Below are 27,065 nucleotides of genomic sequence, written 5' to 3' on the forward strand. Positions count from 1 at the left end.
CCCCATTTTATAGCAGGGAGCCTGTATTGGGAAGAGAAGGAAGACAGTACTTCTCATACATGGCAGAAGCAGCCCTACCAGCAGTAAACAAACAGTGAAAATTATCCAAACACTGTCAAGATTGTTGCAACAGTCTCACAATAACTGCTTTAAGAGACCTTTGACTGAAAGCCTCAGCAGACCTGAAATTAGCTAACTGCTTGAGGGTTTTTGTTTGTTTGTTTGTTTTGGGGGGGGGGGTAGAGAGGAAAAGGGAAGGCTGAGGAGGGGAACACAGTTTTGCATTAATTTTTCAAACTCCTTTGGGTGAATCGTTGGCAGAACTCAGTTTCTGAAGCATGATGAAAGCCCTCAATTAAAACCAGAAGGCAGTACGCCTTCCTATCTGAGCTTGAAGGTAGTGACTAAAATAGACATTAAGTCTTCGTTTTGAAATACATTGACCGATTCCAATGGCCCTTGCATCTCCTCAAGCAATATGGTACTGGAAATAAGTATCTGGCAGTGAGAAATGACAGGGAATGAAGGACCAATTCAGTTACCAGGTACTATGACATATTCTACTTTTCCCGTCCCTGCATCCTCTTTTGGCTGTAGTAATAGCATTTCTTCAAACACAATTTATTTTCTCCTCTAATTTTTCCATGAAGGGCCACGAAGGAACATCTCAGAGGAGGAGAGCAGGAGCCCTGAGCTTGCTGCATATATCTGGGAGGTAAGAACTCTCTTTTACCTCCCTTTTGTAAGAGGAACACCCCAAGCTCAGGCACTTGCTTCGTTTCTTTGGTTTTCTCTCTGAGATACTGAGTTACTTTAATTAAATTATTTTAAAGTATTTTAATTGCCTTTGAAAGAAGAGTTGCAAGCTATAGAGACCGACTCTCAGGAAATTCTAGCTCAGTGGGCACAGAAACGATTCATTGGCAGTGTGGCAGTAGCTACTGGGCTGTGCTCCACCCTTGAGCTATAGTGAGCACCTCTAGTACAGCCAGCAGTTTGTCTGCTTTAATAACCAGTTAATCTTGACCTTGTTGCCAGCTGGGGCTCTTCTTACGCAGTGGTCACCAGTCTGCAGCACATGGGTTGAGTTAATAATCTTTCCTTCAAAAGCAAAGAACTCCAGATACTTATGTATTAAAATGTAGAACGCTGCTACTACTCCCCTGAGCTAATTACTGCTCTTGCCTTTCATTAGCAAGTGTCCTGCTTTTTGTCACTAAACTGCCCTGAAAAGACTAAGTTATTGCTGTGTCTTGCACAATGCCCAGCTTGCACTTCTAGTGGAAGTAGCCACAGCAGCAGAAGTATTTTGTGTCCGGCAACATCGCTGGATTGTCTAAAGGATAACTTCTCTGGGAGGGAACGGTAAAAAAAAAAAAAAAAAATCAGCTAATGGTGTCCACAGCAGCATGCTCCTAAATCTTGCAAAACAGCTTTCCCTCAGTGCCCCTGTGATGGCACTTCTTTACAGTGCAGGCGCCACACTGACTCAGGCAGTTAGCAAAACAGAACCTATGAAATACACGCTACAAAATACATAATCTGGATAGAAAAGTGCATAGAAAATGAAAAGATCAAATTTTGGAGCTTTGGCCTTTCTTACTTGCAAGATCAAAAAAAATCCCTCTTTCAGGTTCTAAAATTGCTTTCTAAAATTGGTACTTCCTCTGCATTAGAGACAAGAAATCCTTAGCCATTGAGGGACTAACCTCTGCAGTAGAGGACAAAAAACCTGTATGGTTAAGAGCTTCTAAAGCACAAAGTTTGCATGCAAAGTTCAATGTACTTCAAAACTTGCTGCAGTGCTGTGTGTGCCCACCTTAGTTTATAGATTGATTGGAGAATTCTCTCAGAAGTTCTGCATTATATGAATTTGAGGGTAAAAGAAGCAGTTCCCTTTTAGTCATGGCCTAGAATAGAAATTATTACAGTGAAGGAAGCTCCTGCATAGCCTGTCTTTAGTAGAATTTCATTCTTTACTACTATACCAGTATAAATCCAAGTTATACATAAGGTTACTGTTTTTTTACGATTTGCACACTAGTGTTCCTTCAGAAAGCTGCATTTTTAACTAATCAGCCATATTGCAACTGGCAGCAGACCATCTTTAACTCCATTCTGCAAGAAGTTTTCAAAGAAGAACTGGGCAGTGAGGAAGGAGAGGTAGTGCACTCCCCTTCCAGCAAGCTTTAATAAGTCATTGCTGATGCAGGCACTTCCAGGAACTCGGTCCTGTTTCTGCTCTAGCTTTCTTTGAAAGCTGTATGGTGCCCTCGAGTGGCTAAAGTGCACGTCTTTTCCCCCTTAGAGCTTACAAATGCAATCATGTTAACTTCCAGGTTCTTGCTTAACTAAAACAGACTGGTTTTACATACTTAGCAAAGAGAATAAAACCTTTAGTTAAAAACGAATCAAACTACAGGAAGAAAGCCTAACTATAGTTGAGTAAGTGAGGTTCTGATCCAGATCATGTTTAGGCTGAAGACTATAACGCTTTACGTGGTCAAAACAAGAACTTTGAAAATAATAAATCTGCAAACACAAGGTTTTACCTGTAGTTTAATATTTATATACTGATGGATAGCACCTAGAGGCCCCAGTCAACAGCTGAGGTCCCCTTCAATGTTGCACATAGACATGTCTCTGCCCCAAAGAGCTTACAGTCTAAGCAGTCCAGAAGTGGCAGAAAATAATAACCATGCTTTCTTTTATAGAAGAGAAACTCAGATCTAACACAGGTCAAGTGATTTGCCTGTTCTAAGGCACAGACTGTGGTGGGAATTAAGCGAGCATTGTTTTAGTCTCTACTGCATGTCTCAATTAAAAGATGCTCCTTCTGCTCTACACTACTTTTCTCTTAACAAAAAAAAAAATAAATCACAATTAGCTCTTTGAGAAATCTCAGCCTAAAGTTGATTAAAGTTCAGGACTGTTCTGTAAGTCAAGGTGGGAGCTGCAGGAGTAGAACAAAGAACATACCTGTCAGAAGTGTAGCTGCTTCTCATTTTTTGTGGTCATCTCACAGCTTTGGGAGCTAAAGCCTGCTGCAAGACAAGCTGCTCTGCACGCTATCTATGTTAGATTGGAATTGTAACTCCTGTCTTGTCAATATTCAGTAGGTTTTGTTCTACATGCTGCAAAAGAGGCCCAAATCTTAGAAAACAGCACCATTGATGCAGTGCTAGAACAAACACGTTCTGCCCTTTCCCAGGTCCCAATATATAAACACAGCTCCTTGTTGGTGAATGCAATCAAGGCAAGACAGGTAGAGTTGGTAGAGATGCAGGAGAGCTCTTCACCCTGGGCACTGGCTGAACTTAGCCTCTATTCTGTTTTCTGGGGCTAGGGATAGGCTCCTATGTTCATTTTACACTTTTGAGGAGAAGCCAGTGGTAAGATACGAGCTTGGGTTTACAAGAGACGTAACATTTTACTTTAGCTTTGGTAACAAGTTCTTGGCTTGGAGATAGCAACAGGTTCCATTTATTGTGATGTGCACCAGCAAACCAAAGTAAACTAAGTAGAAAGACGCACATTGTTGGTAGATAACGGCCTACTCAGCATAGATAACTGCAGCTAATGGAAAAAGGATAAAGCTATTATGTCTTTGCATTTTAAACTAAATAATCTGTTTCATACCTGAAAGCTTTTGAAATCAGCACCAATCTCATTGCAAAAATCACTGCCACCTGGTAAGTCACCAGTCCTATGTCTTTTTCAAACATGCATAAAACAAGATTTCTGATGCTCCAGGCCTACAAGGACAACTGAAAGGTAAGGGTGAATAGCCATTAGCAGATAAATTACTTAACAGTAGTCAATATAAACACATGTACTTCACCTGTATAAAGCTGTATGTTAATTCACAAGTTAAATTGTATTGATAGATAGTGGAGGTGACAATATACAATGAAAATGTTAAAAGTATCAACACTTGAAAAATAGTCTTGCTTTGGCTAGGGAGCTCTGTTTATATATAAATGTAAATGAAGCAGCACTGACCATAAAAGCTGACCAGTCACGGACAGTTACACATACAAAAAGTGATCACTGTTCAGCTATTGCACAAGTAGTGACACACTAAGACATACACAGTAGGATTCTTACAAAATGACATCAGAAACAAGGAACTGCATGCACCATTTTTCACGGCCTTATGTGAACTGTACATACACAAGAGTTACTATATATTGTGAATACATCGTGGTTGAATATAAGTTCACATAAGATCAAAGGGAAGGATTAATTTGTAAATAGGAAAAGATCAATTTCCACCAGTTTACGCTTTATTTTATTCAGAAGGTTTCTTAGCATGTACACTATTCTGCATAATATGTGTGACACCACTTCAGAGTAAAGAGAGGTTTCGTGTAAGCATAATCTTAAATGCTTTGGTAACTGGATATTCCCAAGGAACAGGTTTTGTTGAACCAAAGTGATTACTACTAAAATGTGAATGTGACTTTTATTCAGAATAGAAGGATATAGTATATGGCTAATAATTTCACATATTTTCATAAGATTTAAAAAAACAAAACAAAACAAAAACCTTTTCAAGTGGATCGGGCTCTTTAAGCACAAATAAAACCACTGATAGCATGGTGTACATTATTAACATTTAAAACCCTGATGAAAATGACTTCAGAATAATTGTGCATTTCCCCAAATACAACAGGTTTGCAACTGAGGAAGGAAATGAAATATTGAATGAATAAGTAGGTGTAAGAGGTGTAAATTCTCTCCGTACCACAAATTTTGTAATAAAACACTGCTGTATATTTTAACTTTAGACATAAGCATTTTCATATGTGAGTCTGGTTTGTTTCTAAATGACTGAAAGTTTCAGCTAAAAAGGTGTTTACACAATATACACATTTCATTACTTACAGAGAAATAAGCTTAAAATTTCATATTAAAAACCTGGGATACAATAGGGTTAGTAGCACCATGAAAAATGTTTTTCAAAACTGCAGTCTTGTTATTTTAAACATACTCAGTGCGTTGTTTTTCTTTATTCTCTTGGTAGATCAAAAAGGTGCCGTTTTGGTACAGGGAGAGAAATGAAAAATTTCATCTTCTGATCCTTTGTGAACCTCAAGTGTCTTTTCTGTTTCCAAGAGGTTAATTCTTTCTTCTCATCTTAGTCCTGTTGTCAAATACGTACCAAACAACCCTTAGCTTGGCACGAGTGAGGTACACTTGAATTTGCGTGGTTATAACAGTTTGGATTTGTTTTTTCTTTTCTTTCTGCACAGTAGCACCATTGTTACAGCTGGAGGACAGTGCATCTTAGGAATTTTCAACTGTTTTATAAAACATCCTCCAAGATGTTACGTCTTCTTCATGCAAACTTGACAACGACTAATACGTGTCCTCAAGTCTCCAGCTTTCAGTGTCTCTGACTGAGGTTTACTGGGTGACAGACAGAAAGGTAAGGCTGGATTAGCTTTCTCTTTGTTAACAGAACTGTAACTTTAAACTTCTACTTAATTTAACAGTTGAAGGTAAAACGGAAGTATGTAAGTGGGAATTAGTCCAGTATTTAAGGATTTTTCTTAAGAGCGATCTTTTTGGATATCCTCACAGCAGGTGACAGAAGCTCAATTTTGTCCAATATCCCCATATGCAGAAGGTGTGCTATAATCAACTACTTTAGTCCAGCATGTGATGGACCAAAGCACAGATGAATACTCAACTGAGTAGAAAGCAAATTTTGTACATTGGAGGGCCATAGTGTACTTTGCCCCTTTCGTGAAAAACGCATTTGGAATCATTGGTTCCTCAGATGAAGGGTATCGTAACAATCCATAAGAAACACTGCTACAGTGAGATTTGTATATTTAAGTGATGAATTTAACCAGTAATTTTCTCCTATCCTGTAGAAGGTAGGAGGTAGTAATATAGCATACTTGTGTAATAGGAATGTTCACACAGAATAAGAGCCATTCTTGATTTTCTGTTTCAATAAGGCAAGTTGAATTTCTGGGTGACAGCAAGTGGTAGAGACCAGAAAACACAAAGGTCCGTAGTAATTACTAGTAGGCAGTTTTCATCAGTGAATTACCACTAATAAACTATCCTGAAAACTTGGTGATGATTACTTAATGTACATCAAATATTACAGTGTAATTGTTACACAAAACCCAGTTAGAGGCCATTAATACCCTGTCATGACTGTGCACATTGTAGCCTTGTGGTACAGGACTGGCATTTTCCAATTTGGTGACATTGGTGAGGCTTTTATTAGGTACACAAACAAAACAGTAGCATTTTATTCTATGAAAGAAGATGCTTTTTCAAAGAAAAAAATGAATATGCTAATCAATTAGAAAGGGAAAATCTGGAGGAACTGAAATCCTGATGGCAGAGAAGCCAGTGGTGTCCTGACTTCTGTAGAGTACTGGAAAAAATGCTTGCTGGGGAGGGTATGGAACCTTCCTCAAACAAGATTTTTAAAAACAGGTTATATGACCATCTACCTTAAAAGGTACAGTTGATTTTGCCCCGGGGCTGAGAATGGACTATGCAGATTTTCCCCAATTTTCCCTTAAGTTTAAATATTTCAGTCTATTTAAAGGCATGCAAAGAAGAAAACAACAACAAAATCAATCTTTTAGGCTTGGCCACAATCACTACAGTCAGACTACTCTCAGAGAAGGTCCTACTAAATATGAATTAAGAGTTGACTTACAAAGAATCTGACTCCTTCCAAAACAATGTGCCCTCACAAGTTTTTACATAATATAAAAGGCTTACCCTAGCACACACTTGAAAAACTGGTTGTGAGGGGGAAAAACAAAATAAATTCTTTCCCTAATCCCCTGTAAACACATCTCTTTTGATCTTAGGAATAAATTTGCTTTCTAAAGATTTAAGTCTGGAATAAAGCACTATACAAGAAGCAGGTTTTCTTACCTGAACATTTCTGACACTTCAACAGTTGCCAGCCAGAAACTGTATGAATTGGCATAGTAGTTACAAGTGCCACGACCATGGCACTCGATAAACGGAGCTGAGCGGAATTCTTCTAAACAGGATCCAGGCGACGCCAAGGCCTGTCCAGAGCCTTCTGCTCCAGCACTAGTGTGCTGAGGAGGTAGTAGGGAAGAAAGAAATGCACATGCACACAAGAAACTTAGAGTAGGAGCTAAAACATAATAGCATAGCATTCAACTGCTAGAAAATACACTGTTTCTTTATTCTTGGTTGAGATGCTGTGACGCTGGACACCTCCATACAAAGGCAGGACTTAAAAAGCATTATTAGTTACTCTGCTCTCTGTATCCTGGAAAATTGTTATTAATCTTGGCTACCAAGGTTAGGAATTGAAGGTAAAGGCTTTCTCTAATGACAACCATACTTGATTTTAACAAAGTCCTAAAGCAGCAAGCAGCTACTTGAGGACACAAAGAGGTAACAGTCACTTCTGGAGTGGGAGGCAATTCTTACCATCATAAAAGAGTAACCAATCCAAAGGGAGTCCCAGCCTGGAGGACACGAAGGAATCTGAATGGTCTGACTGTGGACAGCTATCACCATAGCAGGAGCTTCACACACAACACATCTGGACACAGAATAAGTATCAGAGAAATACATGACATTAAAATGTATGCTTTATTAAGAGTTATAACACAGGGAAAGGGAGAACTAGACAGTTAGGGGCTGTTCTGTTAATCCAGGTTTCGGCTTCTTAACATATCTTGTAACTGCAGTAAGACCCTAGTTCTGAGTGCAAGATCTGCCTCTATCTCCACTAACAACACTGGGTAAAATACAGCAGCAGTTCCTGAAACAAAAAGTGGAAACTCCAAGTCCCCACCCAGGTAATCCTAGAGCTGCTGCCTCCCATGTTTTCTTTCCTGTTCACAATGATCCTGCACTTACACTTCCTCGGGTGAGAAAAGCTCTTAGAGCATGTCAGCCTCTAAGGATCTGCATGTAGGCAGCCTTTTGAGACAACGGACGCTTTAAAACAGACTCTTTTCCCAGTATTTCCCAAAGCAAAACATAATCTCACAATATCCAACGTGCAGGTTGGAAACGTGGTTAAGACGTATTATTTATTTATCTAGATACTTAAAAAAGAGACTGTGGTAGCCTGCTTTGTCTCACCGGCTAATGAATGGCTGAATGCTCTGCCCAGTCAGGGGCTCCATGCTCATTGGCATTGGCTCTGGAGTTGATAGCCAGTAGGAATAGTCATTCCTTGATGCAAAATTACAAACGTTGTTGATGTTGCAGAACATGAAGGGCATGGTGCTAAAACGTCTAAGGCAGCTCCCAGCAGTACCTGAAGAATAAGATACATAAAATGCGACAGTAAAGTTTTAATTTAATTGTTTTTAGCACTTTTTCAAGAACAGTAATTGTGTATTCTTCCTCTTGACCTGTGTGCACTTATCAAATTGTCACATGTGGTAAAAAAAACTCTCAGATTTGGTTTACGTTCTTCCATCCTGAATTATGCACAGCTTCTGGAGGCAGTAGAGCTTAGCATGCTTTCCCCATCCTTATTTAAGTAATCTCCAGGATGGTCATTTCTTCAGAGAACCAGAGCATTGGAAGAAACATCTACAACCTCTTTCCTCTTAAAGACAGCATACAGTATTTCTCACCCAAATCCTGGCCATGAGCTCTCTCATTTCCTTGCACATATAAAAGAGAGAATCCATCATATATTCTTGACGTTCCTTGTGGACAAAGTGGTGTATCTCTAGTCTGACTGTGCCGAGTTATAAGGAATCCATGAGCAACAGAAGCTGTTCCAGGAGGCCCAGGTGGGCCTTGTAAACCATCAGGACCAGGGGGGCCCTGTATTCCTCGTGAACCTATTCACACGAGAAAAACACAACACAGTATTTAACACGCTTGCTCTTTCAGGAATAATGTAGCTCTGAAAGGAAGGACGGTATAGTGATTATGGTGCTTGTAAGTTGGGGGACCCTGGTATCACCTAACTCCATCTTCCTTAAACCATTTTTTTTTGTTCTTATGAGGTTGGTCAAATCATAAACTAATTATAATAGTGCAACTTTCTGGCAGCATAGGGACGTTGTGAAGTTAAATATGTTCAGAGCTGTGAGGCACTAAGATAACAACTGCAATGGACATGGCAGCCACTGAAATAAGTCCAAAGCAGCTTCCCAAATCCAAAACATCCTCATCTGCCTGTGCAGCTTGGTAAGATAAAGCTGAAACATCTTGCTTAAAATCACACAATAGATCACAGAGCCAGAACAGAAGCGGTTCTCACTGGAACATGCTCTGACAACACCTGAGCTAAAGCCCACCAAAATGAACAGAAAAGCTGGTCTCAGTTTTGGAGTAGGTGGCAAAAAGTGGAAATGGGCTAGAATAATCTTGAATGAGACCAAGAAGAGTCACGGGACTGAACAAGGTATCAGAAAAGGCATTTGTTCTTGAACAACAAAAATATCAGAATGTATAACTACAAATATTTAGATTATTTCATCCCATGATCATTATTAATGTTTTTTTTTTTTTTTTTCCACTTAAAATAATGTTAACAGATTTCATAGAGGTATTCAGAGAAAAAAGAAAACAAGCATTGTGGATTTTTGTACTGTTTTAATTGTTCTAATATTTTTTTTTCCCAAGCTGCAATATAGAACTACCCTGATATGCATCTCCTGCTTTAGAGAACTGTTCCAGTGTTGAATCTGATTTCTTTTCTCAAATGAGCAATCCTAAACAGTGGCTGCATGGCTGCTTGATCCCTGCATATGATGAAATCCTTTCCTTTGTTAAGTCTGATTTTCCCCATTCACAAGTTCCTTGTAAAGTGAAAGTTATTTCACTAATCTCTCATTTCAGTTTCTTACTGTTGTCATTTTTTGCTGTTCACCATCATCGCTGCAAAGGGGATGCCATTAATCTTGAAATTAAGTGTTCTATAGTATTACTTAGCAATGACTAGCAATGTGCTGATTTCCAAGAATGTTCCAAACCGAAGTGTGTTCAGCAGTATCATATTTTTGCACTGAGAAAATCCCCAAATTATTATTCTATTATTTCATGAGGCAAGTCTTGCTTCCCAGTATTAGCCTGCATTTAGTAGGGACCACATCTTTTTCCAGTGGGTCCTCACAGGACAAACAGTACCTGGCTGGCCTGGAAGACCTCTCTCTCCTTTACGTCCTGCTGGACCATCAAAACCAGGGAGACCATCTCTGCCTGGATCACCAGGAGCACCAATTGGACCTAGAACAGGCAAATGTGAAAGTGAAAGAAATCTCACTACAGAAATCTTGAAACTATGTAGGGCTCATGTGACATTTCTTCAAGATACACTAGACAAGAACAGACCATTAAACCAGATGTATGTGCTACAATCCCACATTTTTCTATTGTCTCTTGCTGAGTTGAGTAACTTGTCTCTGCAGCCCATACTAAGTGACGCACATTGCAGCTTGCAGTCAGCTACACTGCTTACTCCTTTTCCCTGCAGCCACCTAGAACCATACCTGGCAATCCCTGTGGTCCTGGCAATCCGGGTGGCCCTTTCGACCCAGGCTGTCCTGGAGGACCTGGGGGACCAGGGTCACCTTTGACAACTATGCTTCGTCCAATGGTACCTGGTAAACCTGGGGGACCTGAGAGAAAGCAACTTAGTGTTAGGTAACCCAAGGCAGAAGAGAGCATTAAAGATGGTTGCAGTAGCACACTGTTTCTGTTATTCTTTATTGCAAAGTCAGCAGCCAAGAGCTCTATCACTACAAAGAGTAAGTGTAATTGTATATGAAAAGCAAAAAAGTGCTCTTGGTGGCACCACAAAAGACACCTCTTGCAGGGGTTAATCCAGGTGGACTGGATACAGAGTATAAAATATAGTAGGATTAATCGTAGGGCTAAAAGTTATAGCCTGGAATCGTTGTTTAAGCTGTTGCTCTCTTACCTACTGCCATTGCTGGCTGAGATCCACACAGTCCTACATCTGTGTAACAAAATCTACCAGCAGGAAGCAAAGTGACAATAATGCCACCCAAGACTCCTACCTGGCGGGCCTGGTAATCCTTGACTGCCCGTGAGGCCAGCGGGTCCTGCAGGTCCGGTGGGACCCTTCATACCTGAAACATCAAGTTCATATGGTCACACAGTGAAGGAACATGCCATCTTACAAAATCTGCTGCAGGAATGGCCAAAATAAAGTTTCTTTCCTCCCTGATAGGCTGTTACTAAACCTAGAGGTTTTCACTTAGAATGGTAGTTAAATACCTGGGAATCCTGGAACGCCTGGAACCCCGGGATCGCCCTTCATTCCATTCAGACCAGGACGACCAGGATCCCCCTGAACAGAACAGCTTCACGTTATTCACTCATCTCTCCAGTGGTTTCAGAAAAAACATAAAAGCTGTGGCTAGGGGACAGATCAGCACATTTTGGGTCTGTGAAGTAGTGCTTTGGAGGGCTGAGGCCCTGCATCCTGCCTGGTGCAGCAGGTGCTGTCAGAGAAGACTGGAACATGAACAGCTCCAATGGGAATGTAATGGGGAACAACTGCCCAGGTACTGGGGGATAATGAAGGGTAAGACCCCCTATCTTGGTATGAGGCAGGATATTAGCTACCACCACATTTTGGCTTTTATTTTACCATAGTAAAATGCATGTTCCACCCAAACATGGTCAGTTTTTATTACATTTAAAAACAAACTAACAGAAAACCATTTCTTGTCCTACCTGGCGTCCAGGTGGTCCTTGATCTCCCTTTTGACCAGTCAGGCCAGGTGGGCCAGGCTGACCTGGATTCCCTTTTTCCCCTTTAAGTCCTCCACTGCCTGGTGGCCCCCGCGGACCTTCTGGGCCTGGCGAACCTTAACATTGTGGAACAAATATGCACATGTCAGTACTTGTCAACTGTTCTTCCCAGGATTGATTGTGCCTTCAGTGTAAAAAAAAATAAATAAAATTGGCTTGACTTCCCGTTTATGTTTCAATGCTGAATTCAAATAGAATAAACTAAAGGGAAAACAAATAGAGGGATTACTTGTACCACCCAAATCAGGAATCAGGCCTCCTGGTATAGCTGCTGAAGAGGAGCAGGTCTTTCCGGAAGGCAGTGCAACTCACCTGCATTAGAGGCTTACCAGTGACCAGGCAGCTGGCTTTAGTAGGAGCCAAAAAACCCCAAATTAGATGGTACAAATATCCCCTCCGCTGACCTGCATTGCATTCACTGTCTCTTAACAGACTCAAGAATGTAAAATATTGCTGCTTTTTTCCTGTTGGAATGTGTAATACCTGCTGAGGAGCCTGGTATATGCTGTCTGCTGACTGCTGGGCAGCAGGAAGCCACTCGTTTCGTCTTGCCTGAATACTAAGTAGAGTTGCAGGCACTACCTTCTGCTCAGTGACCCTCCCTCCAGCTGATTTGTCTATCTTTAGTAGAATTATGCTCTGTAAATCCAACAGAGGAACTGGGCCAGTCTTTAAATATTTTCCCTTTGAAACGGCCATGTTAATCCAAAAGAAAGGAGTGGTTTTAAATGAAACCTAGGTATTAGGAGCTCTGGAAAATGAGACCCCATCTTTATGCCACCCTCTAAATAGAAAGCAACTTGTGGCAAAACAAACTGTAAGCAAGTGCAGCAACGGCTTATAGCACTTTACAACTTAGATCTCATAATTGGATTAACAGAAGGATCTCTTTGCAGGACAGCACTATGACATTCTCCCCCGTAGTACAACAAATCTAATAACATATAGCAGTGTGCTGGATTTTCAGTTCTTAAGAATTTAAAGTGTCCTTTGAAACCCTCATGGTCTATGTTCAGTGGATAAATCTGATGAGCTGTATTTCTGCATGCAAATCTGAGTGTAGAATTCATTCCAAAAATATCTTTTTAAAATAAGAGCCATTTTGTACTTTATTTCACACATATCCTATTGCAGTTTCAGCTACAGAAAACATCCCATCATGCAAGAGTTTTTTGTGTTCATTTTGTTCTTTTAAACCGGTCCAGTACTGTACACATGCAAATTATAACAGGTTACCATCTGAGGCATGCTAATCAAACACATACAGTCTTGCAGGGTAACCACAGTCCTTAAAAAACTAATCACAGAATTACAGGAAAACATCTGTTTCTCTTACATCAAATGCAAGGCAGTAAAATAAATTGACTGAGTTAAGAGTCTAACCTGGAGGACCTGGAAGGATCAGAGTTCACCAAAGCCCAATGATCGATGTTAGAAGGGTCAGACATCACACAGTACAAAACAAGATTACTAGTTAGAAATAGTACAGATGACAGCATATACACTACACATTAACCCATTTCACCAGCATATTTTGTATTTACAATATAATCTACATGCATGCATAAAACCATACATGAGTACACAGCAATATGTATTTTCAGATACAAGTTATTCTGGTGACTAGGCTCTACTAAGACTAATTTGACACTTCATTTAATGGCAAACTTAAAGCTTTACTATGTGTTATTGCTTTAACACTATAGCTGAGGCCTGCCACTAGTTAGTCCTACTCACAATGGGGTTTAGGCTATGTAACCATTTCACTGACAATATTCAGCACTCCCAGGGCCTGGAGCTTGGCAAATACACAAGGAAATTGTGAATGACAGCTTATTTTTGAAAAAAATCTGCTTTGGGCAGGGCAGAAGTGTGATTAATACAGGGACTTAACACTACTAATCAGGTAATAGTGTTACCTAACTGTGAATAAAACTCTAGGACTGAAAAGTAGGCATATATCCTCCCCAAAACAGTAAGCAGAATTGATACAGACCAAAAGGGCTGCAAATGCTATCAGCAAAAATATGGGGGAATTAACAAATTTGTAATTTGTCGTCTACTGTTGGAATTACTTTTTCTTAATAAAAATACCCCAAGATGTTAATTTACCTGTTTAAAGTTATGGAAAATGGCATGTGATAACATCCTTAGAAAAATGGTTTAAATGTAAGCTGCTTGTCCCTACCATGCTCCTGAATTAATATGTAATATAAATTAATATTAATATTGCTCCTGTCCCACTCGCATCTTTCATGTCAGTGAAATGATTTAAATATATGAATGTATAACCATGCAATTCACAGCTAAAAACTACAATAAATACATATCGGGTTTACCTTGATGCACTATTTCTTACATATTTGGTAAATCATTTTAAATACTAGGTGTAATACAGCTGTTAAAAATAATGACATGGACATTTCATTGTTTCTGTTAAGTACTCATAAACTTTATTTTACTGTTAGATAAGTTTTGCTATGATTTATCGATCTCTCCTATACATGTCAGTTATTGAATGCTGGCTGGGTACAGTCACAGGGTGGAACAAAATATGAAGCCATTGGTAAGTTCCTCCCTGCATACCCATAATGGGAGCCTTCATTGCAAGTGTAGTTACTGCTTATGTGACCATGATTTAGTTAAAAGAAAGCCGTATTTTTTATTTTTTCCCAATGATTTCATAAAGCTAAATGTGTATTTAGGTTTTGAAACATCAGGGGCTACCACATTTGATACCTCACAGTGCTTAAGACAGCATGCTAAAATCTTCCTTTATTAAATTTCACTGGCAGTTCTTTCCTTCCTAAAAATCATCATAGCAAAACTTAAAGACTTCATTATTAAGTAGATATGCCAAGTCATTTTTAATCTAGACATAAATGGTAGAGTCTTCCCAAGAGCTGGCTTGTAGTAACTGTTGATATGGTAAAATTAAGACAAGCTTGTGAAAATGACCATGTTCTTGCCAATCCTGCTCCTGCTCCTCCTCCCTAGTGGTACGGAGGAGAGGGCTGTGTGCTTCATTTTCATTAAATACATGTTAGAGCAAGAGCTTTCCTCATTTCCTCTAACCATGTACTGGTGAAACAAAACAATGGAAATAAGGATTTCTCTACACCATAAAGTTAAAACGCTCTACATTGGGAATGTAAAACATTACAATTGCTCTGTGTAACTTTCCTATGGTGCCTCTTGGTATAAAAGCACCTAATTCATTTATGTCACTTCAGAGCATCCAAAATCAACAGCAGCAGGTGTTACAAAAAATAAGTACTGTCATTTGTCGAAGCTGCAAAACACAATTATACAGCAAAGGCACAGGAGGACAGCAACAATATGCTTAAAAAAGAGGAAAAATAGTCTTTTAATAATCTTTTTTTTCAGCTGCTCTGGGAATAAATAGGCTAAAACAAATTTCACAGTCAGGGACACTATAAAAGCCTTGCAAATCTGGACCCACATGACATGACCTTCCATCATGGGGAACGCTGTCCTTCCAGTCCTGCAACAACATGGAGGAAGAGTCTGAAAGCCAGCTCTAAACTCTTCTTTTCTACCACAAATTAAAAGGTACGTATGAAAAATGACTCAGCATATCTACATTTAGACACTAAAAACATATATACTTCGTATCTTCATGCAAAGTTATTATTTTGGAGTTAAGGGGCTAACCTGAGGGACCTGGGAGTAGGGGGTCAGAGTTCACCAAGGTCATCATTAGAACAAGGGAAAAACATCAACATTGTTAGAAAAGTCAACAAACTAACATATTCAACTAAACCTTTCTTTTTAGATTTAGCTCAATATTCCTTTACATACAGTATGCAAAACACCAAACTATTATTATTCATTGCAATGAAAACTAGACATATGGAATAACAGCAATGTTATGTTGCCCTGGAAATTGACTTCATTTTATCATTGATTAATCAATCCCTCCCAACATCATCTATCCAAATGTGTTTTAGGGGCAACCCAGCTGAAGTCAGAGTGCTTTACTATGTTTGACCTCATTGCTTTTGCTAATCTTAGAATATACCCAGAAGTCAACAACAAACAGTATACGAATACAGCTTCTGTTTTTATTTATGTCCCTGGAAGGGGAGTAATTTGACAGCCAGACAACTGCTTTTATGACTAGCTGCCTTATGTTGAAACGTTACAAAAATCAGCATTTCAACAATAGACTGTGTTATCATTTGAAACAAAAGGCTAGAGTGCTGATTGTACCAGAACTGTAATAATAGTTTGGTTTGTCCACATTAGTTCATGCATAACTGAGCGAAACAAATGCTTTACTTTATTCATTGCATGCAACAAAAATGGAAATCAGAGAAAGAAAGAGAGAAAGAGAGAGAACATGGCTGAGCAGAACTTCACTGGCTGTTGTGTTTTTTTTTCTCCAATGCTCATAAAACTACACAAAATGAGTACCACTACTCCTCTGCTTCCCCATTCAATTTGAGTCAGTAACCACCCAATTCATACAGAAAAGTGTAAACAGGATGAGAAGCTTCAGAAAAACAGCAATGCTACAGCAGAGCATAGAATCTCAATTAGTAGTTTTATTAAACATCAGGAGATGCTTAGCTGGTTTACTGTTTGTTTGTTTTGTTTTTTTTTAAAGGTATCAGAACCAAGCCTGAGGAAAAAAAAGGGATCTTAAATTCTTCCCAAGTATTCCCTGTAAAACTAAATTATCCCTTGATATCTAAAGTGAAAAACACACGTGTGGCAGCTATTTTACAAATACACCAGCTCAAGACTGACTTTCCGCAAACAAATCTTTGAACAACAGAAAAATCTGAGGTCAGAGTTTGAGAATGCAAATAAATTGAGGGCAACAAACATTTTATGACAAAAATCAAATTCTAAAACAAGCAAGGAAGTTGCTCAGCTATGTTAACTCAGCATGGTGAGTTTTTCATTCCCAGAATTAGTTGGTGCAGGAACAAAATGCAAACATGGAATGGAAAGATGAACACAGCATGATGGTGCACTGAATCCAAGGGAGCCACATGACACAATGGAGCAATGACTTATGTTACATGACCTGAGGATGAAGAGGCAGCTATCCAATTTGATCATGCTGTGATGCTAACGTGAATTTGATTTTCATGACTCTTAAAATGATGGATTTGTTACTTTTGTTTTTTTTTTTTGTGTGTGTGCGATGACATTTGCAGGATTGTCACATGATCAGCAAAGGTATCAGATGTTCAAAAGGCGGTATCGTGCTCGCTAGATGATTTCTGTGACAGCATGCGGAGAATCTCACATTTATTAAAATATGTTTTTGCTGCCAGGTATCAGAAACGAATAGAAACTGAGGATGTTTTATTTTTAGATACTGTCAATTTTGGCAACAAAATCCTCTGGTTGCCCATAAATACTCAAGACCTATGCCATGAGGCTTGAACTTACCATCCAAATAAATTGACAAAGTCTAAACACTGATAACCTAGCAGCAAAATGCAAAAGTACTTGCAGATGTTGATGGGTATGGATCACACTCTTACCTGGTCTTCCTGGAACACCTGGTGGGCCAGGGCTACCTTTAGGACCTTCCAGAGGTGGCCCTGGTAATCCTGGTGGACCTGGTGGACCCTGTAGGCCAGGGAATCCTTGGAAACCTGGTTCTCCCTTCAGACCTGGAAGTCCAGGTGGTCCTGGTGGGCCAGGTAACCCCAGTTCACCTTTTTGCCCTGTAAAACCAAACAGCCGTATTTATGAATACTGTTACAAACTGGTATGTGGAAATGTCAGTTTGCAGAGCTATTTCTCTCTCTTGATTAAGAAAGTGCAAGTCTGGCCACAACTCATCTCATTTTTGGAGTGAGAAAGTATAAAAATCGAACTAACGAATTCAGAAAAGAATTGGGGCCAATAATTCTTGCAGGAGAAAGTGCTATAGCTTTTGAAATATTAAAAGATCTTACAAAGTCTCGCTTTACTACTCAGTGACACTAATTTATAATCATCCTCTGAGTTTATGAACCTACAAACAATGCTTTTCATGAGCTTTATATACCTGCAAAGAAGTATTAATATTGAATATTGTGAATATTAAGACTTCGTTATTTTTTGGAGACACCACTGAAAGTTAAGGAGTGCAAAATTTTCAAATACATTTAGGGAATTTAGGAACACACTACTGGAAAGTAATACAACGTAGATTGTAAAGTTGCTTTTGAAAATATAGCAGACATTTTCAAAGCAGCTTCTGGTGTAGGAATGCTTTATTTACTGAGACAGATCAGCAAATTTCCACAAAATGCAGTAGACTCAATTGTCCTGGGTGGATTTATTTTGTCTGCATAATTCTAAGTTACAAAATTCAACTCATTAATGAGTGTCTTTATTACCCTGGTTAGCTGAAAATGATCTACCGTGGAAGAAAAAAAAAAAAAAAGTTCTTTCTTTTCTATATTCATTTGTCGCAGAAGAAACTTTTTTTTTTTTTAATAATGTGTACAGACAATTTCCATTGACGTTTTTAAAACAAAGAACAGCAAGAAACTCTACCTGATAATCCTGGGAGTCCTGGAGGTCCTGGGCGCCCAAAACCTGGTAGACCTGAAAAGAGACGGTTTCATTTAATAACGCACATTTAGATTTCAAGTCTCCAGGAATAGGAATACAAGGCTGCAAAGGATGGAAGTGCAGTTCATCTAAATCTCTGATTACTTTAGACTAACAGGATTCTTATTTACTCCCAGAGTCCACACTAAAGCTAGAGATTTTACTTCAAAATGTATCTGTGACTTTCATAAATATTTCCATCCCTTCCCAAGACGCTCTTTCAGACTTTGTGGTTTAATATATTTGCATTTCTGGTAGGGGTTCTCATTTTAGGGCAGACATTATGCCATTAGGTCATTCTGTAACTGAGCTGAAGCAGTACAGGTACCACTGAATACAAGAATAAGGCTTCATGCTGAATTCATGGAATAAAAATCCAAGAGCTTCTTTGAATTCTTCTACTGTGCTTCACAGGCAACTTGGCAGCATCCTTTGTGAACCATTCAGCAGCTGGGAACCACAGAAGCAATTTTGAAGGTGCATGGGTAGTTACCGGAAAAATGGAATAGAGAAAGCAGGATATCACAGCGGAGACTGAAAAGGAGAAAACAAGAACAAAGGACAGCTAACCTGGCTCGCCCTTCTGACCAGCTGGTCCAGGGATGCCATCTCGACCAGGCTGACCCTTTTCCCCTGGAGGACCAGGAGGGCCAGGACGACCAATATCACCTAAAAGGAGTATACAACACATTAGGACAGTAATGGCTAACCTGCAATAAAATAAAATAAAAAGCACACATCCCCTGAATCTTGAAGCGTGACAATGTAATATCAAATTTACAAGGGTGTAATCTTAAAATTAAAGCCTATCTCTCCCCTGACAATTTAGAAAAGACATTTCAGCCCATGACCTTTTAAGCAGTTAACTAAAAATAATATAAAGCTTTTCTTTAGCATAAATTGGAACTTTTCCCCTATAGAAGGAGGTTAGACCACTGGAATACACAAACAAAGCTGGTAAATACTGAAGCAGTTAGCTACTTGCTTCAATGGTTTATGATTACAACAGCAGTCAAAAGCTGTGAAAAACAAGTTAAAACTTTTCTGTTTCAGTGTTTCAGTGAAATGAGTGTGCACAATGGTGTTTGAGCATCTATGTACACATTAGATAGATTTTCACCACATTAAAAAGAAGAAAGGAAGTGGCTTCATGTGTTACACTTTTCACAGAAGCAGCTGACCTCTGCAGCACTGCTCATGCTCACCTACTGGCCCAGGTGGTCCAGGCAGACCAGGGTTACCCGGAGGCCCCTCGATACCTTTTGGTCCTGGAATTCCAGGCGTGCCTGTAAAATACAGACATTTCAATTAAAACATTGGCATTTTAGCAGATTTTGAAACACTATAAGCTGAGATGCCCTGAGCAATAAATCAGCTAATTGTATCAAGATACTGCATTTATGCCCATTTTGCAGATTTAGAGCTGATCAAGGAGATGAACTATAAAGCAAAGAATGTACAAAACCAGAACGTACTACTATGACTGTCCTTACTGTTAATTTGAAAGCTCTTAATTGCTGAGTGCCAGTGGCTGAGGAACAGTCAGTCTGGCAGTCTGTTAGAAAATAACCATTCTAGAGACAAGTATTACTTGTTGACAAAAAGTGCAGGCATTATGAACTATGGCTGGCCAGTCCTTCCCCAACCCTCTTTTCCTTCATTGAAAAAGGATCTTAAGAAAAATGGTCTTAGTATTTATAACTGATTCTTACCTCTACTGCATGAACTGAGTGGGAGGTAGAAAAAATGATTAACCTGTTGGAACATGTCTGCTCTGAACATCATCTGAGCCTGATCAAGGTAGTACCCGAATACACCATTTTGACTGTTCACAGTTTTTGAGGCATGACACAGGTTAAATACTTTCAGGTTCACAGCCAGGTTTTTGTTTTCTGCTAAGCTTCTTGCTGCCATGACTACACTATTATAAATTCCCTGATTTCCTATGTTAAAGAAAGCTCAAGCATGCTTGCAGAACAGCCTTTAACGCTACAAGTACAGCATAGGCAAAAACCTTGCTTTTTTAAGCTATATTTAGGATATCTGTAAATTGAGAAGTGAAAGAACTGACATTTATCATCCATGAACAATCTCTATTAATATTTCCAGTGAAGAGTACAAAATCTAACTTCATTATGTTTCAGAAAGATTTCTCTTTATAACATTTTTTTAGACATAAACACGATAAAAAGCCCAGCTTTCCTGATTACACTTTTTTCTCTTTACTGATTCACGAAGGAAAAACAGAGCCAAACACAGGTATTTTGTGGGTCAGGAGAGGAGAATACAACCACTGTAGGGAGTGGAAAGCATTGGCTCACACAACTATTACCTCCCCTCAAAGCAGATGGGTGATTTCAGAAGGCAGTCTGAAGTGATGCATTCACACACTTACACTTGCAGTGACAGTTCCAACAGCACAAAGCTTAGAAACACCAGATTGCTAGAAACTTTTGAGAGAAGCTGCAGCCCTCCACCAATTACCCACTGTGTTTAGATATATATATACACCAATATAAAAGAGCAAGAGGGAGAAAAAAAAAATTCTGTTCAGAATTACCTGGGAATCCAGGAAGGCCTGGCTCTCCTTTTGCACCTGGATTGCCTGGCAGTCCAGGCAAACCAGGATTTCCAGCTACACCTTTACTGCCTGGACTGCCCGGGTATCCAGGCAAACCAAGATCACCCTGGAAAACATTAAGCAGAAATAAGAAGCCAGTCTTTGTAGGATGAGTAATTAATTTTTGTAAGTTCCCAGTCTTACCATCACAAAAAGGCCACCATTATATTGTGCACATTTCTTCTTACTTCCAGTTAATGTTAACAATCTCACAAAAAATGAGTTGCAAATAGCATATACAAAGAATTTAACAGTTTCCCCCTTCAATTCATATATATACCGTATCATAGCTTTTCTTCAAAAGGAGCATACATTAAACAAAAACAACACAAAACCAAAACAAACCACCACAAAACAGAATTATTCTCTTTTCTTGCAGAATAGTCAGATTTTTAGTCTTTGACAGTGGAGTTTAATTTTGAATGTAACCAGAAAAACGTCACTGCTGTATCTCAATCATACAGCACCTCGATGTTGTATCAACATTTTCAGTTTGCCAGTAGAGCTTTCTCTTAAGCAAATCTTCAACTTCTATTAAGAGAACCAAGCACTTTCTAGATCTTTGATACTAGTGATGATGTAAGTGAGAAAGGAAAGTCAAATTATTTTGCACACACCTCTGCAATCCTGATGCATTCCTATTTAATTCTACACTGTTATGCTCACATGCCAGTTCATCTATTGGGCTTTCCTAGATGTTTTAGAAGTTTGACATTCAAAAACCCTAGACAACTTTAAAAGTTTTAGCCATAAACAAATGTTAAATCTTAAAGGTTATTTGGGTTACCAATGTTTTGAACAGTATGTGTATAATGTTTGAACAGAATGAACAGTAATTAAAGCATTTTAAAGTAGAAGAAAATGGCGTCTCCTCTGAATTTACACATAATGATGTATGTGACAATTAGAAAATGAACAAAAAACAGAAGTTTGGTCTATAAAATCTACCAAAAAGTTGGTCTATGGCTTTTGACAGTCTTGACAGACCCACATAATATTTTCAACATGTTTAAGGTCACCTGTTATTTACCTAGCTGTAGGGATTTAAAAGCAATCTTCTACTCCCTATTGTGGTTTATTCTCTGCCCAAGCCGTACAATCTCCCTAGAGCATCAAAACTACTTTCACAACAAAACCAAGAGGATCATGGCACTAGCTGGAAAATAAGCAGCACATTTTAAGAAGCCAAGATTCTTTGACTCGGCAGTACCCCGTGATAATGCAGAAATAAAAAAGAAATCTGTGGAGCTTTAATCATGCATTGTTTTTGCTAAATTAATTGCTATTCAACATCAGTTATAAGGTATCAGTGAAGTCTACTAGATATTCCGTTTCTGTCACTTTTTTGTGGGTGACAGAAAGGAAGATATAGGCAAGTGTTAGTACAAGTGTTTTACAAATTTTAATCAGCATTAAACATGATATATCAATTCCTTGGTAATTTATTCTTAAGTGCGTATTGTTTTAACTTTTTTCTAGAATTAGCTGCTTCATGAGACGTAGGAACAAAAATACTCACTGTATAATTCCCTATCAACTATCAAAATGTCAGCAGGTATCAATGTAAACGAGGCTACTAATTGAACACAATTTGGAAGGTCAGGTAAACAGTCTTCTGCTCTAACCAGATTGAACGTTATATGAACTTTTTCACCAGTAAAATTAGAAATTTTTGCTCCCACCTGAAAATGACTACAGGAAATCCTGCTTGTTATAAATACATTTACATACATATTTGTCATTATACATATCATATATTAAAATATAGTTAAAAAATCAACACAGAATCTGATTTTCTCATTTAATTTTCTATTGAAGAATTTTGGAAACATACCTTTGGACCGGGGAGACCAGGAATACCAATGCTTGAAAGTCCAGGGTCACCTTTCTCCCCTTTCAATCCGGGAAATCCAGCAGGCCCAGGCTGCCCTGGACGTCCTGCTATTCCTTGGCTGCCTTTAATCCCTGGGGGACCTGTCCAAAATATAAGATGCAAGTTTTATAAACATAAACAAACTTCTGCAGTGGTTTAGAGAAATCACTCAAATTATACCCATTCATCAACTGAACTAGAAAGAACCAACAGTATCACTGGTTGATTTTGAATACTTAATGTGTGTGTTGTCTTTTTTTGTTTAACTAAAACTAAATCAATTATCTAAAATCTCTAAAAACTAAAACTAAAACAATTATCTAAAATCTCACAGCTTTTTCATGACACCTCTAAGATTTCGTTTTTCATTCTTAATTTACACAAATCCGAACACCTCCTTTTACTACCTAGGTACAATTTAACACTAGAATCCTCAGAAACTGAAAGTTTGTTTCAGCAGCCTTTCTAAAGAAATGAATTCACTTTGTCCTTCCCCTTTTATCATTCTATCTGATATCTCTCTACTAAAAGCTGGGTTTATCAATTTTTTTCTGAACTGTTTCATAGATTGGAGTCTGAGAAATCAGAAGATGACAATTACAAGACGTAGATAATTCTACTTCTAGTTTTGCAAGTACTTTAAAATAGCACACATTTACAATATATGAGCTATTTGAATTTTCTGTTTTAATGGGTATTTCTGATTTCTTATGTACTACTTTAACAATGTGTACATAGGACTTTCAAATTCCCATTCAAGTATGTTATTAGGTACTGCACACAAGCAGGTCCACCTCAGTATCACAAAAATGATACAAAGCACTATGAAAAGCACTAGCCAAGATGGTGTAAAATACAAGCCTGGTAACTAACCTGGAAGGCCCATCTCTCCCATGGCACCTTTTAACCCTGGAGGTCCTGTTGGTCCTGGCTGCCCAGGAAGCCCCGTGTCTCCTTTGATGCCTAGGAAAGTTGTGGGTTTAGTTAATTAATGACAATAATTAAAATTTTCTGGTATTTATGTGTTGTCATACAAATATGCCTGCCATCTAATTACAAAGGCAATGGATTTTGAGTTGGTTTAGGCCTCAAACTTCTTCTACATGCTTTTTCTCCATTTGTAGGGAAATTTTAAACTTCTTCAGTTCTGTGCCAGGACAGGACAACTTCTTCTCTGTTCTGAAGATTAGTCTGATGAAATGGGTCAAATCTCAGTCAATGATTTAGTAACCATCTGAAATAATTTAGAACCGGTGTGACTTGGTCTCCTGTGAATTGTTTTGCAGAATGAGCACATTATCTCTTCCTCATTTGCAATAGGTATTCAGGAGCTTTTATTAGGAAATTAAATGTAACCTACAATGCTCTAACTAGTTTGAGTCCTGGATGGTAAAAAAAAAAAAAAAAAAAAAAAAAAATCCCAAACCCCAACAAAGTTTTTAGAGCAAGACCTACATCAGACATAGTGAGCAAAGATTCAAGATTTCAGATTGTGTGATAGCTGTAGGAAAAAACACTGCAAGACAGAATTTGTTTTCTTGATCCCTGCAATTCTTGAAAGCAAAGATGCGACATCCAGAGAGCCTTCAAAATACATTCAATCAGCCATTTGCAAAGTGCAGGTATAATGATTAACAATTTAAGAAATGAAGGTAAAAAGAACATGCACGTCCGGTTGGCAAATCCTGCAGTCATGTTGCTTACTCAAGCAACAAGCACTTATCCAGTCATCCTACAGATATTCCTAACGTCTTTTAGGAGGAAAGAGCTCAAAGCATGCTCTTTGGATAATGATTTTAACAGCCCAAAACTGTGCTGCAGCTCTAAGTGTAAATCCAAATGCTTTGCTTAGATATGCCTGGATTAACATCCCAATCCCATGGTATAAAAATGCATGAAATGTTTTTACATAGCAAAACTATCTGAGACCTGGTTTACTTACCTGGCAACCCTGGTGCACCTGGGGGACCACTAAGTCCTGGTGGTCCTGGGTCACCTTGGAGACCTTGATAACCTTTCTGCCCTGATAGACCAGGAATACCTTAAAGAAAAACATATATTTCATTATTATTATTACTACTTCTACTATATATTTGCTTTTCTGCTAGATGATCAGATATTTACATGTGTGAATAAAAATCCAAACAGGGATTTTTCTTCAGTAAACATAATTCCCCGTAGTTCTGGTAAGGAGAAGTATCATAGAACAAAAACATACTCTTTCTAGAAAGTGTAAAATGAGTACAAAATGGAAATAATATTCTGTAAGTAGGAGAAAAAGCAAATTTCTGACTAATGCTAATACAATTCACTCAGAAGGGACTCTTTGGATGAGCAGACTCTATGCTAACCTCTGTATATTCATTCAGATTATTTATGTTTAATTTCATTCAGATTATGTTAATGTTTAATTACATTACTACACCAAAAGCACTTTGGGATTGAGCCATTACAAAACGTAACACAGGTATTTTGGCAGATTTTTACAGATACCATGTGGTTTTAATCCCATACAATAAATTTGTGCTGGCACAGTTAAGTCTGCCCTCTACAGCTCTCGCTTAACAGAGAAAAAATAAAAAGGCAGGTGTCTTAGGAGCTTACCTAGGCTTTGCAGAAATTAATACAATAGATAAATTAGCATAATCACGGCTGGGCCAACATTAGAGAAAGGCATTCTAGTTCTCTCAAGGGTAGAATATTTTTACTCTTCTCAAGACAAAATTAGAGTCCACAGGAGACATCAGAGCACTTGAGGGGATAAGGGAGGGGGAGTAGAAACACAAGCCAGAGAGAAAACAGACTTGAGTGAACTCAGAAAACCTTCCACGCTTAACCCACATCCTGAGGTGACACACACACAGATGGCATTCTGCTCAGCTGAGGGTGAGTTTACAGAGACACCCAAAGGGAGAATTTGGAGGTGATGCATGAGTAGATGACCTCTGCAAGTCCATCCTACAAGGCAAAGCCCCAGTGGCCTGAGACAGCAGGAATGCAGCTAGCGCAGCAGCAATGACAATGATCTCTCACTGTGCTTCAGAATAGTATTTAGAAGACTCAATCCTAATCCTGGTGAGAGCACTTTAGTGCCTCTACACAGAGTACCTTGGTCATAGAACTCCTTAAAACTGCAGCCTAAATTAAGAGAACCTTATTTCACCTCCTTGTTCTGAGTATTTTTTCTGTAAAAAATACAGACCCACATGCAAAATTCTGTACCTGGAACACCTGGCTCGCCTTTTTCTCCTTTTGCTCCTAGTTGTTTTGGATCAATTTTTCCAGGTGGACCTGGCAGGCCTGCTTCACCTTTGATGCCTTTCTGTCCTACCGGTCCAGGAGGCCCAGGTGGGCCAGGTAATCCATTATTACCTACAGGAGGTAAGACAACAAATGGGAACAATACAGTCCATAAGGTAGACTAATATATTTCTAATCCTTTTTCTTACATAGGTTGGCCATGATTTATTCATGAAGTCTGAACCCACTGAATGATCAGTCAGTTTATGCAGGGTTCTCCACAGCATCTCAAGCCTTGGAACAACTGTAGGTGGAGTGTGTGGGGATGTCTGCATGCTGCAAGAAGGCAGTATGTCAGCTCTGGACAGCCCAGAGGAACCAGCTGTGTGTGAACCTCATTGAGAGAGCTCCAAGAGCTCCACCACACTGTACCAATAGAACAGAGGAGTTGCAACAGCTACAGCAGCTTTGGATTCACAGCCCCATTGTTCTATGGAGATGACTCTTTTCTTATTTATTTTTTTTAACCACACTCCTCCAAAATTCATCTCCAAAAAGGGGGTTGGAAGAATGTAGCTAGAACACACTTCTCTGTGATACTTACAGACCTGATTGGGAATGATGCCATAACCAAAAGCTATCAATGTTCTTCTTTCTGCTGCTTGAGCAGAACTTAATTCAGAAATAATGCTCTACTTGGGCACCATCAATCCAAAGATAACTTTTTAAAAATAGCTAACATTGCATGACATCAATTAAAAAAAAAAAAAAAAGTGACTTAATCACAGAACTGTAGGGGTTGGAAGGGACCTCGAAAGATCATCGGGTCCAACCCCCCTGCCAAAGCAGATTCCTCAGAGCAGGCTGCCCAGGTAGGCGTCCAGACAGGCCTTGAATATCTCCAGAGAAGGAGACTCCACAGCCTCCCTAGGCAGCCTGTTCCAATGCTCTGTCACCTTCACGAAGGGTGCT

General features: G+C 38.9%; 1 protein-coding gene and 1 long non-coding RNA gene across 2 annotated transcripts in view; one reads left to right on the forward strand and one right to left on the reverse strand.

The window, feature by feature from the left end:
- Positions 1-742: 742 nt before the first annotated feature.
- LOC309883298 lies at positions 743-19,069 on the forward strand. The gene is made up of 4 exons (XR_014318433.1): positions 743-3,774; positions 5,256-5,431; positions 15,163-15,348; positions 18,775-19,069. It is a non-coding gene; the product is annotated as an uncharacterized lncRNA (long non-coding RNA).
- The window catches only part of COL4A5 (collagen type IV alpha 5 chain), an 86,985-nt gene continuing 63,704 nt past the window's right edge, over positions 3,785-27,065 (reverse strand). Inside the window, exons 33-51 of the mRNA XM_082771239.1 lie at positions 26,076-26,225; positions 24,796-24,894; positions 23,727-23,816; positions 22,815-22,954; positions 20,921-21,047; positions 19,566-19,646; positions 18,931-19,029; positions 18,304-18,354; positions 17,298-17,483; positions 11,698-11,831; positions 11,236-11,308; positions 11,016-11,087; positions 10,485-10,613; positions 10,123-10,221; positions 8,616-8,828; positions 8,113-8,290; positions 7,450-7,564; positions 6,916-7,088; positions 3,785-5,412 (exon numbers count right to left, since the gene is read on the reverse strand). Of these exons, the coding sequence (XP_082627365.1) occupies positions 5,331-5,412; positions 6,916-7,088; positions 7,450-7,564; positions 8,113-8,290; positions 8,616-8,828; positions 10,123-10,221; positions 10,485-10,613; positions 11,016-11,087; positions 11,236-11,308; positions 11,698-11,831; positions 17,298-17,483; positions 18,304-18,354; positions 18,931-19,029; positions 19,566-19,646; positions 20,921-21,047; positions 22,815-22,954; positions 23,727-23,816; positions 24,796-24,894; positions 26,076-26,225 (2,291 nt within the window). The 3' untranslated portion in view covers positions 3,785-5,330. The remainder of the gene's footprint in view (positions 5,413-6,915; positions 7,089-7,449; positions 7,565-8,112; positions 8,291-8,615; positions 8,829-10,122; positions 10,222-10,484; positions 10,614-11,015; positions 11,088-11,235; positions 11,309-11,697; positions 11,832-17,297; positions 17,484-18,303; positions 18,355-18,930; positions 19,030-19,565; positions 19,647-20,920; positions 21,048-22,814; positions 22,955-23,726; positions 23,817-24,795; positions 24,895-26,075; positions 26,226-27,065) is intronic.

This window comes from Aythya marila (assembly GCF_965140915.1).
Source record: "Aythya marila genome assembly, chromosome: 13".
NCBI classification, from domain to species: domain Eukaryota; kingdom Metazoa; phylum Chordata; class Aves; order Anseriformes; family Anatidae; genus Aythya; species Aythya marila.